Below are 16,761 nucleotides of genomic sequence, written 5' to 3'. Positions count from 1 at the left end.
AAGTGGATAACAATATGATTTACACAATGTTAATCTTCTCTTGGCGAAATGGTGCAAAAGTAAACACATCTGTTAGTTGTTTGTAATCCAGAGATTCTTAACCTATTGTTCTGGACCCAAAGTATCGGTCGCTATGACTCACTTCTCTGAAGTAGATTATGTACCACCAACTAATAAGACCATTTAATAATTGAACTTTAACAAGAAGGGATCCGCTCCTCTCCAAGATTCACTCCTATTGTCAAGTGTGACTGTCTCTTGGGTGATTTTATTTTTGTTTTCTCCTCCTGCGCTGTCTCTTCCACATCTACCCAAGGAGATGATACTTTTTCATAACGGTTAATTTGCAGTAATCCCAAATTTCAAAGACGAAAAATGTAATGTGAAAAAATTATTCAAAAAGGCAAATACAAAAAATAATCAGACTTTAATATTGCACAAATACCATTTTTTTTTATTATTCTTATTTGTGTTATGTGAATAAACAATAATAAAGTAAAAATATAAATTAGAAACTACTAACAGTCATGAAGCCAATTCAGATATAACTCTGCGGCGGTTCCACTGATTCCCAGCGTTTTTAAAGATTTTTTTTTTAAAACGGCACTTTTATAAAAGACAAAGCCAATCAGGTTTTGTCTGTAATAAAATTGCCGTTTGAAGAAAACGACTTCAAAACTCCAGGAATCAGCAGTTGTACGGAACCACCGCATATTAAATATACCCCCAAGAGTCCTTTAATCTGCCTACCTGCAGAACAGAGAATTCAGTGGACTCCTACAGCTTGTAGCAGTCTGGGCTCCCACACACCCATCCTCTCTATTCACTACACTACAACTTGACAGGTGGCTTTTAGTTTATCCCGGTGTTGAAACAGTTAACAGGGTTATATTCAAATATTACTTTTTAACAGGACAACTAAAAAATTATTTTAGATAAAATGTTTGAACATCCTCCTAGAATTAGGTATCAAATTTTAAAACAAGATGGGTGGACATCTGTAGGTCAGAAATTGTATTGTCCTAAATTAACATTCATCCAGTATTGGGAGGCACCTTGATACATTCAAATATGTGTGTGCAAAACTTCCTGCATATTCGGACATTATGAGAAACTTTATTTTATATCTACAGTGAATCTCGGTGCAAGTTGTTCTCAGACATAGAAACATCCCTTTGCCTCTCCAGGCCCTGTGTACACAGACATGTTTATTTCTAGGTGTCCTATACACCTCTAGAATGATAGTAATCTGCATCTAAACGGCTTCATCTTGAATATTTAAAAATTCTCCCGAAATTCTATTATTTGGATTTGTTGCTGCTATAGATAAAATGACCCATATAATGTTCTCTCCCACTTAATGCTGGAATGGAGGTGTAGAAATGCCTGGCTGAATATTTCCGGCTAATGTCAGATTTTTCATAAATATATAGAAAATCTTGAAAAGTACAGTGCCAAGAGCTGCCCTATGCAAGACCTAATACAGGACACTGAACAATTCGTTAAATGGCAAATTCACAGAGTATTGGTTTAATTTGCTGTTATAGCACCTTATCTTAGCCCTCATATTAACAGTCATAAAATAAAGTATGTAGGTTTTGTCTAAGAACGGTGCAGGTAACTTGTGGCTTTCATGCTGTTGTAGGACACTGTGTCCGGTCATGCCGATTGCTGGCTGGTAGTGCTTGCTGGGTTGCATAGTTCTAGAGCCTCTGGTTGTCTAACACTGTCCCAACACGCTAGTTCTGAAAGAGTGAGTGACAGCACTGGAGGACTTGTACTGATACACGCTGTTCTCACAATACTGTATATAGATATTATCCATTGATAATGTTTAGTACACACAGGATCATGTTATGCACCATTGGTCTGTTGCGTGGTTTTAGCTACCTTGCTAAAATGTACATCACAATAAAGCTCATAAACCCCCAAGAACGTCCTGACAGTATGCCTGAGGAGTCAGTGCAAACATGGCAGGTGATAAACGCATTGGTAAAGTGCGTGCGTAATGTCCACCCATTCTTCTTGGGCTTCAATGATCCCCAGTGAGGTGTGTGTTAGTCATTGTTTTTTCCCTGTGGCTGATTGGGCACATGAGAAGCTCCTGTGTGTAAGAACCCTAAACCACATGCTCCCCAACTTGGCACATATGAATTTATTAATATTTGTGTGCCCGCTAAACGAAAAATGGTAGGATAGCTACCTTGCTTTACCAAGAAACAACTTTACATTACCCCACACTACAGATATGAGGCAGGAGAGCGACTCTGGGGTAGATTTATTAAAGCTTCCTACAAGGAAAAGTGGAGGTGTTGTTCAGAGCAAGCAATCAGATTCTAGCTATTGTAAGGATATCCCTACAAAGATTAAATGATCAGAATAGGGTTTGAATTTACTATAGGTTACAAATTGAACAGATTAGATGGGCCAAGTGGTTCTTATCTGCAGTCAAATTCCGTTTATCATTTTATAGAATGTACTAAATAATAGCTACAAACTGGTTGCTATGGGCAACACCTCCACTTTTCCTTTTCGGAAGCTTTAGTAAATCTACTCTTTTTGTGTTTAAAGTGAACCAATCTTATAGTCACAAGTAGCTACTTCTTTGGCTGAATGAATGTACGCGAGAATACAGCCTAATCAATTCACTAGGAACTAGTGAGATCACGGAGGCAGAGTGTCTCCTGCCTTACTAGCATCACTAGCTCCTAGTAAATGGATCACATGCATTTTCAGAATTAATTGAGCCCAGAACACAGCTGCTTCCTCTGTGCATATGAAACAGGATTCATTTAATGCTGCAAATATTCACATACAGGTTGTGTAAGCCACAGTTCTCAGACTGTAATGTCTGCTCACTGGAACTCTATAAAATAGCGTTACCAGCTTGACCAACCAAATCATGTGAAATAATGCAATAAGAAGAGTTGAACTTTGGTACATTTTCCCGATTAAGCCTATAGCTCCCATAATGTCCCCAGAACCTGGGTGTGCTGCATTACTATTAATATGAAACAGTGTACAGACTAAGCTCAGACTGCAGAGGTAAGATTAAGTGAAAAGGCCACTACATCATTCAGTGTTTCGTCTATTTGTTCACAGGCTTGTCTTCCAGTACTTTAAAAATGTCCTCCAGGGATTGATGAACACATTGTACAAACTGCTTAACATCGCGGGCTGGATATGCAGACACATTGCAACCAATCCAGTCATCGTGTACGCCATAGCCCAGCCCAAACCCGTCTGAGACCACCGGAGCGAAGCCTCCAATCTGCACGGCTGGGCTGGTCAGGGTGCTTGTAGATAGGACATTGTGATTGATCCGTGCATAGGCTGGATCCTGGAAGAGTTCAGGAAGGGTTATTCCCTTGGCAGCGGCCAGGTATCGTAAGGCAAAGAGATGACGGTCAAACCCCTGACCTACAGAAGAAAGCAGAAAAGTTTAGGACGATATGGACTTAGGCAACGAAAAATAGGAGAGAATGTGTGTACAGCTATCCAGGCTGTAGGGAGTTAAGGGGAGAAGAAAGGTCTGTCTCTGCACTCAGTGCGTTCTCATAGAGGGATCAGTTATACCACAGACTGTGTTCTTCTACAGTCAAAGTACAAATATTTTGGATTAAATAACTCCACCCAAAGCTGAAGATTCAGTTTTGGGTTAAGTTCCATAGGTTATAGATTTATACACATATTATTACTTGACCTTTCTAAAACATCACATAATGTCTGAATTGTCGGGCGATACTGTTCGTTCCTGCTGATAGTGTGTTGCTGATCCTTGGCAAGAGAATCACCGACATCTTGTAAAACATAGTCTGTGATAATGCATAAATTATAGGATTCAACCCAAAACTGAATTTTCATTCTGGGTATATTTAACTATACCATTACCACCGAGATTTCTCTCGCACCAAATGTACACAGACTTTCTTGTGGTTTACTATAGCTTGGGTATAGCCGTGTCTCCAAAGTTTTAGGGTATATACACGTTTTCTGTAACACACTGAAACACAGCACGGTGGCTTAGTGGTTAGCACTTCTGCCTCAAAGTGCTGGGGTCATGAGTTCAATTCCCGACATTGGCCTCATCTGTGAGGAGTTTGTATGTTCTCCCCGTGTTAGCGTGGGTTTCCTCTGGGTGCTCCGGTTTCCTCCCACACTCCAAAAACATACTAGTAGGTTAATTGGCTGCTATCAAAATTGACCTTAGTCTCTCTCTCTGTCTGTGTGTATGTTAGGGAATTTAGACTGTAAGCTCCAATGGGGCAGGGACTGATGTGAGTGCTCTGTACAGCGCTGCGGAATCAGTGGCGCTATATAAATAAATGATGATGATGAAGCACAGGCAGTTATTGAATGCACTTTCAATGCATTTGTGGTAAATACCTTCAATGTTGTGTACTGACATAATGACTATTATTGTAACCAGTTTAAATATTTTCTTTCTAACCAGGTTTAGTGTGGTTTATAAAACACATAGGTGTGCAAGTATCCTTAGATCTCTACCATAGGAATATTAATCTCACCCATTGCCGCCTCTTTAGTTAGCTGTCCATGGTACTTGGAGCATTCATTCAGCATTTGCCTGAGTTCAGCTGAACTATATTTAGATGGATTCTTCACAAAAGCCTCCGAGCATTTCTTGGTATAAGTAGAAGCAGGTCGGATGGTCTCTGTCCGGCCATGCTTGAAGGCTGCTGTGCTGCAGGACTCGTACGTGGCGGTTGTTTGCCCATACTGCCTGAGGAAAGCCACTTGGAAGGAGAGCTGCGATATGGCATCAGGGCTGAGCTTCTGAGCTTTCAGAAACTCCTTCCCTCCTCTCTTGAATTCCATGCTTTCAATGGTGAGCGAACCCACTGCTGCATCAAACTTATTTTTAGCATTAGTTACTGCAGCTTTTAAAGAGTCATTCAGGTTGAAGGTAAGCTTCTGCACAGCTTTGCTGGAGTCCACTGGAGCAGGAGAGCTCTGTGGGGATACAGCCGGCCGCTCTGTGCTGTCCTTGAAGACCTCATTTTGGAACCGTAGGACTGCGACTCCATCTCCCCAAGAATGTTCAAAGTTAACCGCTGCCGCTCCACCCTCTGCCATGATGATACTGAACGACTTATCGTACCAGCGGTTCGAACCAGAACCATAAAGCATTTTGTGCGATAAGTCAATACGGTCTCTAATAGGAAAGTCGTCCAGACATAAACAAAACACAGCCGAGTCTACTTTCTTTATAGCTTCTTGGTTCCCATTGTCTACAAGCTCCTCCCTTACACCTGCCCACGTGTTTCTGTCTTCACTGGTCAAATACCCCAAGGGGAATTCTGGAGTGGGGCTAGAGTCCGACAGGATGTACTTGAGATGGGCTTGAATTTCTGATGCCTTCACTATGTTCCCATCTTTGTCCAATACATCAAATACATAGAAGTTCCCTCTCCTGAGGACCAGCAGATGTCTTCCTTTCTCATGTGTCACCAGTTCGTCCTTGTTTCGTTTTGGCAGGCGGGTGGAGTTAAAGAGACGGAAATATTGCGACATATCTAAGGGATACGCATTGACCATGTACGCCCCATACCAGGACAGAGAGGAGGGCACAAAACGAATGAGCTTCCTAAACCTCTGTGTGTCGCTTTTTGCCGGATTAAGGTGGAAAATCTCTGGCTCCAGATAACCGCCTCGAATGGTCTTTAGAAAACGCATAGCAGACACGGTCATGTTTGTGGCTCTGAGAAGCTGGTCGTTATACTCCGTCCTTGGGTCAGGCGTAAAGGACATGAAGGGGTTAGAATTAAGCACGATGGAGTCACGGGCACAGAGATACATGTCAAACCAAGGACCTGCAAGTGATGTAGAAAATTGTTATCTTGCAGGTGAAAAGGCAGTCATACAAAACAGTAGTAAAGATGATCATTATTTAAATGCCCACTGAGCCTAAAATACAGATGAACCAATTTGCAAAAGTATCTTGCAACACTGACAAATATATATTTAAATTACTAACGTGCCAGAATTTAACGTATTTACATTGTAGATATCCTCGCTATAAATGTGTTATTGTCTGCTCTGATTTTATACTTGTCAGATCTTTGTTAATATGAAAATGACATAAAAAAAGGATAACAATACATTTAAGATTTTATCACACAGCATTTTCTAATGGCCACGCACTAACAGATGCTAGCCGTGTCTTATGCAGGTGGTTATTTACAACCGAATTGCAAAACTGCAAATGTTACTAACTAACTAGCAAACAATCAGTATCACCACAAGTTTTGATTAAACTGGGACTTAGACAATGAACTAATAAATGCGATAGGTTGTAGAGGGTTATGGCACAGTTCCACTATGTTAGCAAATGACACCTGGGGGGTAAATGTATCAAGCTGCGAGTTTACAGCGGGTTTGAAAAGTGGAGATGTTGCCTATAGCAACCAATCAGATTCTAGTTATCATTTTGTAAAATGTACTAAATAAATAACTAGATTCTGATTGGTTGCTATAGGCAACATCTCCACTTTTCAAACCTGCCGTAAACTCGCAGCTTGATACATTTAGAGGTGGAAACTTCTATAAAGGAAAAGTGGAGGTGTTGTCCACAGCAAGAAAATGATAGATAGTATCTGAACTGTTAGTTGCTATGGCAACACCTCCACTTTTCTGTTTAGAAGGTTTAGTAACTCAACCCCCTAGTGTATAACAAACCTCTTGGCTGGAGCTAGCTCTTAGTAAAGAATCAGGCTGACATATTTCGATGTATGAAGAAAGGAGATTTCTCATTCGCCATGGGACTCTTACCAGAGATGTAGCTCGTCTGTTTATTCTGTTTATCTTGCAGCACCAGCTCCTCATGCAGTTGTTTTCCTGTCCCGTTCTGAAAGTTCTGCGCCAGCTGCTCCGTGTTCCTGAAAGATATCACCACAGTTTTTGGTTCTGAGTACTAGAACCAGTTCATGAACTATATTAATCACCTTCCACACTTCCCAGATATAGATCCTGTACCTGAATTGTTCGTCGTCTAGAAGAGGCCTTTGAGCGTTCAAGTATCTTTTTATGGTGTCTTCCAGTTTAGGAATTGGCAGCCTGGGAGACATGAGGAAAGGATTTCACGTTAGCACAACTATATAAGAATACAGCAATCCTGTAACAATTTTGAGAAACCAATAGCTAATTAGTATAGATATACAATCAATTAATCAGTCCCAATACAGTCTATCTACAAACCACACTGCAGTAAACTGTTGGTGTTCTCCTCTAAGCCATCTAACCACAGCGACAGGGTTTAAGATTTGGGAATATAGTGACAAATGGTTGAACCAGAAACATGTTGTATATGGAAGTAATGGCGTAATACAGATCTGCATTGTCTATGTCTGCCTACTTGTTTTGCCTTTGATTATACAAATTTACTCCAATATCAGCAGTATCTATATAGAGAAATAAAAAAGGGGGGGGGGGACCTAAAGACAAAGTCTACAGGAATTTACCAGGGCGCTAGGTGGTAGATAACGGCCATGGAAGAAAATGGGAATAGGGAGGAAATATCAGGGGGTTTATCAAGATAGACTAAAAGAAAATCTTACTAAAATGATCACTTAACCCTTAATTAATAATCAATGTGCAAATACTAAAATCAATTTAAGACATTAATGGAGGGAGAACAGAGTTGCCCTTTTTAAAGATCGGTGTGTCCTAATCTAATACAAAAGAAACCATGCATCTATATAGAAACTTAGAGATAGACTGGTGAAGACAGCTGAACCTTCCACCCCACCAATTCTTCCTCACATATGCACTGGCCAAACCTTACACTAAAGTGTTAAATAGAAATACACTGGTCTAGCAGCAAAGCTCTATCAGTCCCTTAGTGTCTGTATGTATAAATGCTAAGAATTTACCTTCAAAAGCAAAGCCTTAATTAAACTATATTTAAAGCCGAGCTCAACAGGTCCCACAAAAAACAAAGACAGCCACCCCAACAAGTAGCAATATTGTGCAGTCCCACCTTCAGGACCCAAGCTGTTTGTGGGATAGTCTGCCTAGTCAGAAAGCAATGGGGAAGTTTTATACAAGATGCTCATGCTTATTAGATTTAATTAATCAATCCAGCCCAGGTAACTAAGTGAGGAAGAAACAGGAGCAGAACATTAATCATACTATCAAAATAGATCATGTGATTACAGATGTCTTAAGGAAAATACAATGGAAAGCTATTATGTAGTGAAGCCTTGCATGACTTCAGCAATTGTTGAACAGTTTCCATTAAAAATATTCACCCTCTAATAATCCATATTCCCACCTGGGTAGACTTTTCTGGAAGTGCATAGTTGGGACGATGCTTTTCTGCAAATAGTCTGCATCACTGTTTACAGAACTGTATGCCCTGAGTAAGACAGAAGCCGGTGCACACGATGAACCCCCTTTCCAGAAACATGAGTTTGCCAGGAGTCGAGCCATTACTACTTTCGGTCAACAGGATCTGTGAAATCTGGAAGAAATGCAGATATATAAACAGGTTTCGGACAGGAGAGAGAACCCTTACAGCACAGTGCACATTACATTACATTGTACTGCAGAACACAGTACAGCAGACTAAACAATAACTCCATAAAACTCTTAGGTTGGACATATTTTTCTTTTCATTAATAATACTCCATTAATATTATTTTAAATCTCTCAAAGTGTGTCTCAGCTTATGAAAACTATATATAAGAGCTTTAATTTAGTTTTCCAATACACATTCAGCAACAACTAAGTCAGTCATTAGATCCCCAGCACCTGACCATTCATTGTTTTCCTAACACTGACAGGTGTGCAACACTCTTTATGTTCCGGTAGGTACCTAGATCCCCCCCATATCTATTTGCTCCTGCCAGATACTGCCCCCCCGCCATACCAGGATGTGTGTGCTCCTGCAGCCAGGTCCTATGAGCTGTCACTGCGTCTGTCACCTCTAAACCGTTCCCTTTACCTTTGTCCCACTTTCCCCACCCCCTCCCTCTTACCTTTGCCCCTGCCCTCTTCTCCTGCCCGGCTTCAAGCCAAATATAGGTGCAACGCGTAATCCTGTCCCCCGGAAACGTTTCCCACACTCGTGTGTTCCGGATACAGGGTGGATGCATGCAGCTTCCATATTTCTACTCAAACAGCACATGACTGACAGCACAGATTAATACGTCCAATGACATTAGTCAGCCATACAGCTCCTTGTAATTCCTCAGCAGGACAGATAGCAAATAAGTCATTACTACAGCAAGGTACAGTCCCTGTCAGTACCACTTTACATGACCACTCTTAACTTAAATACCAAAAATGACATCTAGATTAAGAGTGAACATCCACTACCACAGTACACAACCTATTTGCCACGGAATTTCTCGGTAATTTGGTTGTTTACCAACCATGGCAATTATATGCCTAGGAGAAAAGCTGCTCTGGATATTATAGTCACATGATATAGATATACCAGGGCACTTTCTGAGCTGTGCATTTTATATTTTGCTTTTCAGTCTGGGTTGATTATCATAGTGACCAGGAGCAGTATTCTATGATTACCATTAGTTGACAGTTGTCCCTAATTTCCAGGTACAGTCCCATGTTCTAGACATTTGTTCCAGGAAATGTCCTTATTGTGAGAGAGAGAGAGAATATAATGAGAATGTATGCTAAATTCCTTGCTTAGATGTGATGCATGTTCAGAACCAGTGATGCATGTTCAGAACCAGTGATCCCAAGGGGGGTATACAATTGACTGCAAGATATTTTTTAACACCGTGTTAAAAATCATTTTAACTCGGTTTTTCTTCATTTTGGAGTGCGTTAACTTTACCCGCTATTCAATTAAATTTTTAACGCACCATTTTTTTTTGCTCAAACGGTCAAATCACGCTCAAGTAAAAGATCTATTGAAAGTATAGGGTGTGCGAGAGGCAGCCGTGTTAAAAGCTATTCAGTTGTTTTTTAACGCAGTGCGTTAAACAGGCCAATATGCTGTTTTATCTCGCACCTCTTTGGGGTGTGTTAAAAATAAAAAAATAAAAAAACTACTAATTAAAATCATGTAATAATGAAAAAAAAGATAAATTATGTTTATCAGTAATGCATAACATGAAAAAGTTGATTTTATTTTAAAAAAAGAATGAAAAAAAAACCATAGAGATAAAAAAACACAAAAATCACTAATTAATTATACTTATGTATGTTTTTTGTACTAATATGTATATACTAATGTGTTTTGACATGGTATAGACGATAGTAAAAAAAAAAGTCCTGTATGTAGATATTATAAAATAGAAAGGTTGTGTAATGCAACCTAATGTATGCAAATGTATGCCAATCCTTTTTTTTTTTATACATGACCGCATTAAACCCTCTCCTTCACTCCCCTAAAAATTCGCAAGCACCAATGATTAACGCACGGGGCAGCGTTACCTGCTTTTCAATTGAATTGCACGAGTTTTAACACTTCGTTAAACTAAAAACAGTCGCTCTAGCAGGTAAAAACCAGCGCAGGATTTTTTTTTAACGCTGCAGGAAAAATAAAATATTGCAGTCAATTTAATACCCCCCAAGACTGTTAATACTGCAAGAAACTAATAATTTTCAACAATACTGTAATATAGCATACACTGTGCTTACTATTTAGCTAATACGCATTTTTTTCTATTTTTTCTTATTTTTGTTTTCTAGCTACAATCACAGAGAGCTCCCCCCTGTGTGTTTCTTGTCTTACATCGTCTATTCTTGTGCTGTCATATTCTTTTCAAATTATCCAGAGCTCCCTAATCTCCTCTCAGGCTCCTAATGATGAAGTCAGTAATAGGATTGGGGGTATTAATTTGGGACAGTAATGCCAGCTGCAGGCTGCGTGGCTTATGGGTGAGGGGCGACCTTGCAGGTTGGCCAGCCTGTGCTGGCTTTGATCTGATCTCTGGGGAACGTGAGTTGGCTTTTACCAGAGCAGCTCAGTCCCTGTGGGACACTGATCCTCCCTTGGACGTTTTTAGGGCACCATGGCAGGTGCACTGGACGCAGTGCTGGCCAGAGCTAAGGATGTATGCAAGAGGAACGGGCTGCTTATTCTCTCGGTACTGTCCGTTATTGTGGGATGTCTCTTGGGATTCTTCCTCAGGACCCGGCGACTCACTGAGCAGGTCAGTATCACAGTTTCTGTTGACTGGGTTGTCCAGCTTCTACTCTGGAGGAACACTGGCAGATACAAGCACAGTACAAAGCTGAATAATTATGTGTTTACCATAAATTGCTAGCTGGTCAATTGCACTTATTGACTTCATTGGACAACCCTCAACCAATGGGGCAAGTAAGGGTTAACAGTCAGGAACTGCGTCAACTCAAATTAACATTAGCATAATCTGTGTGCGTGTCTTCTATGCTTTTAAATATAGGTCAGTGTCTAATCAGTGGTACAAAAATAAACTGTTAAGTTAATGTATTTCTCTCCATCTGATTGATTCAGAATCTATTTGGGTGGAGGACAAATGTATACACTCCAGATTTTTGTGGGCAACAATAGGGTCTGGCTATGGAATTTAGAGTTTGAACCTATCAAATTGAAGGTGTGGTTTGGCAAGGGTGTTACCTAAAATGTTCCAGTTTCCAAATTTTGGGAGGTATGTCTTAAATGAAGAGGTCTCTTTACCAATTTGCTGAAAGGGCTTTCCACAAGCATACATTTTTTTCTCTAAATAATTGCATTTCTGAACACAACAGATTCTGTTCATCATATCAATATACAATTGAGGCTCACAGATCACAATCCAATCATTTTAAACCCAATCATCAGTAATCGGATCACACTCATAATTTTGGACTGAGAACACAAAAACAATTGCAGTATATAAAAAAAATGGAGAGTTGTAGCATCATTTGAGCTATTAGGATGATTACAGTACATCCTCATCAAGTCATCTCCAATCTGATCCTTTGGGCTGCAAATTTTCCACCTAATCCAATCAGATTTGGATCAATTTGACCAACGTCCTTTAATTTTATTGGTTAGATTGTCACCACAAACATCAATACTTTGACATTCTATAAAAAAAGAATGATCAGCTTGAATAATTGGATTGTCTCACGATAATACAACTAGCTATTGATTGTTAGCACAGTGACAAGCCATTTCTAGAGATAACAAATGCAACTTTAACATTTCCCCCTTTGACCATTTGAAATGTTGAGAAGTATACATCTTAATACCAAGGTACAGGCCTATTGACTAATTACTTAGGATAAGGACAACACAATCTCAGCCTATTGTAGAAATCTACCTATGGACTTCTATAATGAATAGATCAACCGCAATGTTTCATATGATTTCCTGTTTCTCTCTGCACTATAGACATTAACAGTATATAAAGCTAGCAGTACCAAGGAAAATTACACTCGGCTAGTTACCACCAGCATCTACAATTTTAAATATCTCAAATTGTAGAAACTTTTGTATATGTTATTACTTGTGAATGTTAGTGTAGATATTAGATTTTTGATTGTACATCACAATAACTTAACATTCAGCACCCAAATCCATTTTGGCAGCCTGCTAAAGGGGTCGAACTTTAGCGCTTCTTGAGCATTTACTGAGTGTCTAGAATGTCTCTAAACATCTTCTGTTCATGTGGCCATCACCTACTGACAAAGGATGCAATCATTCTGTAGGCATAACCATTATTCATAAGAATGCAGTTGAAAGAGTTAACTCGAGATTGTTTCTCTTGCTTAAAAACAAAGAAGTATGAAATAAAACTAAAAGCAGTTTAGGCTGCACACTCTGCACAGCGTGATGTCTATGTAATCTGTACCTCAAAAAGTGATGACTCTTTCTTAGTAAACCAAATTTCTTAGAACACCAGTGCTGTGTGCGTGTGTTCTTCATTCTCTCCGGACGTATTTATCTGATGAACTTCACTGATCACTTGACAACTCATCGTTATCACAGTCTTATCAATTCACTAATTACTGAGACATAGGGTACTTTGTTCCTTATACCTCTGTTATGTCAGTAGTTCCTTGTGAATTGATACATTGTGAATTGACAGGGTAAAGAAGATTACCAACCAAATGGGTAGAATTCGCTAAGATAACATAAAATGCAGCATTCCACTTTGGGGCTGCATTACCAAAATCTGTCAGACCCCCTTAGTCCAGTACTGTGATCCTCTCTCCTGACTCAAACAGGCAGCAGTGGTGTCGATGTTCCAACTCCATGAACTTTCCTAATCATCTGCACAGTGGAAGGAGGGTGAGATGTATCACTGGGTAATTTTGGAGAGGGGTATATTAATAAAAGTGATTTTTGTTGGTGTTTATTGGTCCTTTAATGATCATTTTCTTTAGCATTTACATCAATAATGCTGAGTGAGCAATGCTTCTCATACATTTTATTAAAATAATAGGTCATTCCGATAGACTAGGCAGTCACATAAAAACAAATGAGTGAGACCTGTGTTGGAGTCACATGACCCTAATGGACCCCTCTTTGTCCTGTGTCTTACAGGAGATTAGTTACTTTCAGTTCCCTGGGGAACTCCTTATGCGGATGCTGAAGATGTTGATCCTGCCCCTTGTCGTGTCAAGGTAAAAAGACAAAATTAAGTTCTTATTCTATTTTGGAGAACATGGTATCTCTGTTACACCTCAGACCTCGAAACTAGGGCTGTGTTAACGCAGGTCTAATATATAAAGATTTGTCTCAAATATGCCCACATGACTGTGTGATGATTCGTGGAACATGTTTTTGTCTATCTGGATGCAATTTTGCAAACAAGGAAGGTATTAGAAAATGTTCATCAAGTTTATTGAAATATTTAATATATCACACTGTTGTTTGTTGTTTGTGAGCCACGTTTTGCAGTAGTGCATTTGCTGCAGTGCATGGAAGCAGTATAGGTTCACTGGCAGATAAAGACCATTTGGTCCATGTGCTTGGCCCCTTGTAATTATTGTCTTCTAGGAAGTATACATTTGTGTTCATCCCATACAGGTCAAATGTAAAGGCAATTCCAACAAAAAGTGGACATGGGTCATAAAACAAAAAAGTTGGGATATTCATAAAATTAATTTCCCAGTGCATCAGTCATAGTCTATAGTAGTTTAATACATGGGTTGGTAACAGTGTGTCACATGACATGCTGCCATTTTGTCTTATTTCAGTAATGGCTGCCAGGCATCAGACATACACTGATGTACAACAAAGTGTTGATGCAAATGTCACGGCTAAGAAAGAGGACTTTGTTGTAGTAAAGTATGACAATGACGAATTTTATGTGACTGTCGCTGATATAAATGAGAATGGAGAGTTCTGTGTGCGGGTGATGCATCCAGCCAGAGGTGGGTGGGTATGGCCAACACAAGATGATGAGATATGGTACCCATCTGAAAACATTGTTAGAAAGGTAAATGACCCTGTACCAGTTAATACAAGGGGCCTTTTATCATTTCCTGATTAATGTATTTGATAATTACGTCCGTGACGATTTTCAGGTTATGTCCGTTACACATACATTCCATTAAATACTGTCAAGGTAATAAGAATGACTTTCCTGAAAACTGTACTAAAACAATCTGTGTGGTTTATACTTTATTGTAAAAAATGTTTGTAATAAATATCTGTTGTAGTTTCAGAGAAATCAGACATGTATTTTATTTCAGAAATTGCTGTGTCCTACCCCGGTTATATCCGTTACATTTAAACTATGTATTATTATATACAGCAGACAACAATGGTGGGACTTGTTCACACTTCATATTTTTAGTCACCAGTGGTAGATACAATTGTGGTAAAATTTGCTTCTTTATGAGCATTTTAAATTTGAAGAACTCCAGATGTTTATCACAAACATTGTACCTGAGAGTTACATCCTTTACTTTGGAATTGCCCTTAATTTAAAGTAGTTGTCCACATTGGGCACCCTTATGTGGAAAATCTGGTGGTGGTGGGTAGACAGCCTCCCTTACCTGGAACTGGGACCTATAGTACATTGTGGTACTAAATTCAGTCAATCCACTCAATAGTACTGAATAGAAACTATATTTAATGATTTTAAAGAGGACTTAACAGATTGGCTCCTAGAGGCTCCTGGATTTAGGTACAATGTTGAAGGATCTCCTCCTCTATTTGCTACGTGGTGGGAGTTGTTTAAAAATGTTCTTTGTCTTTGTGTTGAGTGAAGCAAAGTGTATTGTCACACTGCTTCCCCACTGCCACAGCTGCCATATAAGATGGAATATGACGGGGTTATTGTAAGCCCAGGTAAGACATTGAAGTCGTTTGGGAAAACTTTCTTCCATTTTGAAAATAAGTGTGCAACATTGATATACTCCATCCAATACAATATTCAGATATTTTCTTGAGATTACTCAACCTTCCAGTGTTACCATTTATCCCAAGCCATGTAAACATAGCATATCTTAAATGGTGATTTTATTTATGATTTAATTCTATTTTTTAGGGAGCTGCGAGCTGAAATCCAGCGAGTAAATTACCGTATTACATGTTTTTCCGCACACGATTACCGTAATATCGGTAATCGTGCGCGGACTGCATGATTTTCGGCAATTCCGCGGACAATTGAATATGCCCCTATAAGTGCAGCGATCGTACAGACACAGCACTTATTTCAGCAGCATGTTGCAGATCCGTCTTTCTGGTGAGCCACTAACTGACAACACAGCAGCCAATCGAAATCCGCCTTAGTATATGGCCCAACCCATCTCTTCTCACATGACTTTCAGCCATTAGGGGGCGGGCAGGTTGATTGACATACGAAGTGTCCTTTTAGGAAGGAGAATGAAGTGTAATGGAGGAAATAGCTGGGAAGGCATAAAAATGAAGGTTCTGACACACAGGGTTGGCCCTAATAATTTTATGCATATTTTAATGAAATTCTTTAAAATATTGGCGGGCCGGATATAACCTCTAAGTGGGCCGGATCTGGCCCGCGGGCCGTAGTTTGCCCATCACTGTGCTAGACCTTATCTCAAGTTATGATGTTGAGCTCTAGAAATGAGATAACTAAACTTCACTATATTGAGATGAGTAAACTGCTAGATACTAGGGGCTTCATTTGGACGTCTAACTCTGAAGTGTAAAATTCTGCTTTCTTTTACTGGGCATGTAATGGAATACTGAGATCCACGCAAGTTGTACTAACAGCTCCCTCTGCCTGGAGAGGTAGAACGGGACGTGCATGTGTTACTCAAGTACAGTAAAGGTGTGCACATAAGCTTGTCGCACCCCATGAAATGGGTGTATTGTGCGTAAGCCCTATCTCCGGTTACGACTGTTTCAAAGCATAACTCTTGCTGGTAATCATCCTCTGGTTCAGAGATCCACAGTGCAAGGATCCATGTTGATAATGAGTATCACTATATCTTAAAGTCCTCCTGTATTTGAAATAAAGACTCACCCAGTCCCATGTTGTACTCTTAATTACACCCCCAAATCCCTGGGGACCTTCTTCTTTCGTCTTCTTTTCCTTCTTCTTTCTTCCCCATTAATCTAGTGTCAAAAAATCAAAAACCCCCAATAGATGACACATAACTTCCTAGTGGAGCGGCTTCATGTAAGGAAGCCTCTCTGATTGGCTAATTGGTATACACCCCACTTAGTATATCAATGAGCCTCATTGATACAATGTGGGAAATAAAACAAACCCGATAGAAGACGCAAAACTTGCTCCTAGCAGGGCCGCATGCGAATGACAGGCCAGGAGCCTGTCCACAATTAACCAAACAGAGCGGCTTTGCTAGACC

The 16,761-nt window shown here is 39.8% G+C and overlaps 2 protein-coding genes across 4 annotated transcripts in view; one reads left to right on the top strand and one right to left on the bottom strand.

Annotated features, from left to right (window-relative positions):
- Positions 1-426: 426 nt before the first annotated feature.
- CPT2 (carnitine palmitoyltransferase 2) lies at positions 427-9,680 on the bottom strand. 3 transcript variants are annotated; one of them, XM_075182117.1, is made up of 6 exons: positions 9,547-9,680; positions 8,291-8,479; positions 6,994-7,074; positions 6,790-6,896; positions 4,527-5,831; positions 427-3,420 (listed from the first exon to the last, which is right to left on the bottom strand). In XM_075182117.1, exons 2-6 carry the CDS (start codon positions 8,446-8,448, stop codon positions 3,089-3,091), a joined length of 1,983 nt encoding a protein of 660 aa, XP_075038218.1. In that variant the 5' UTR covers positions 8,449-8,479; positions 9,547-9,680; the 3' UTR covers positions 427-3,088. The 3 variants fall into 3 exon arrangements, with proteins under 3 accessions (XP_075038218.1, XP_075038217.1, XP_075038216.1); XM_075182116.1 differs by lacking the exon at positions 9,547-9,680 and adding an exon at positions 8,997-9,098; XM_075182115.1 differs by lacking the exon at positions 9,547-9,680 and adding an exon at positions 8,888-8,975.
- A 963-nt stretch (positions 9,681-10,643) lies between these two features.
- The window catches only part of SLC1A7 (solute carrier family 1 member 7), a 60,249-nt gene continuing 54,131 nt past the window's right edge, over positions 10,644-16,761 (top strand). The window contains exons 1-2 of the mRNA XM_075182105.1: positions 10,644-11,144; positions 13,505-13,584. Coding sequence (XP_075038206.1) covers positions 11,004-11,144; positions 13,505-13,584 — 221 coding nt within the window. The 5' untranslated portion in view covers positions 10,644-11,003. The remainder of the gene's footprint in view (positions 11,145-13,504; positions 13,585-16,761) is intronic.

Source organism: Mixophyes fleayi, chromosome 8 (assembly GCF_038048845.1).
Source record: "Mixophyes fleayi isolate aMixFle1 chromosome 8, aMixFle1.hap1, whole genome shotgun sequence".
Taxonomy (NCBI): Eukaryota; Metazoa; Chordata; class Amphibia; order Anura; family Limnodynastidae; genus Mixophyes; species Mixophyes fleayi.
The sequence above is the reverse complement of the archived record's forward strand: the minus strand, read 5'-3'. Positions and strand labels throughout refer to the sequence as shown.

Excerpts from the sequence above, each read along its gene's own strand:
- CPT2 (XM_075182117.1), bottom strand. The coding sequence starts at position 8,448 with ATGGCTCGACTCCTGGCAAACTCATGTTTCTGGAAAGGGGGTTCATCG. Across the intron at positions 5,832-6,789 it reads ACAGACGAGCTACATCTCTG|GTCCTTGGTTTGACATGTAT; the intron begins GTAAGAGTCCCA and ends CATCACTTGCAG. Across the intron at positions 3,421-4,526 it reads AACTAAAGAGGCGGCAATGG|GTCAGGGGTTTGACCGTCAT; the intron begins GTGAGATTAATA and ends TTTCTTCTGTAG.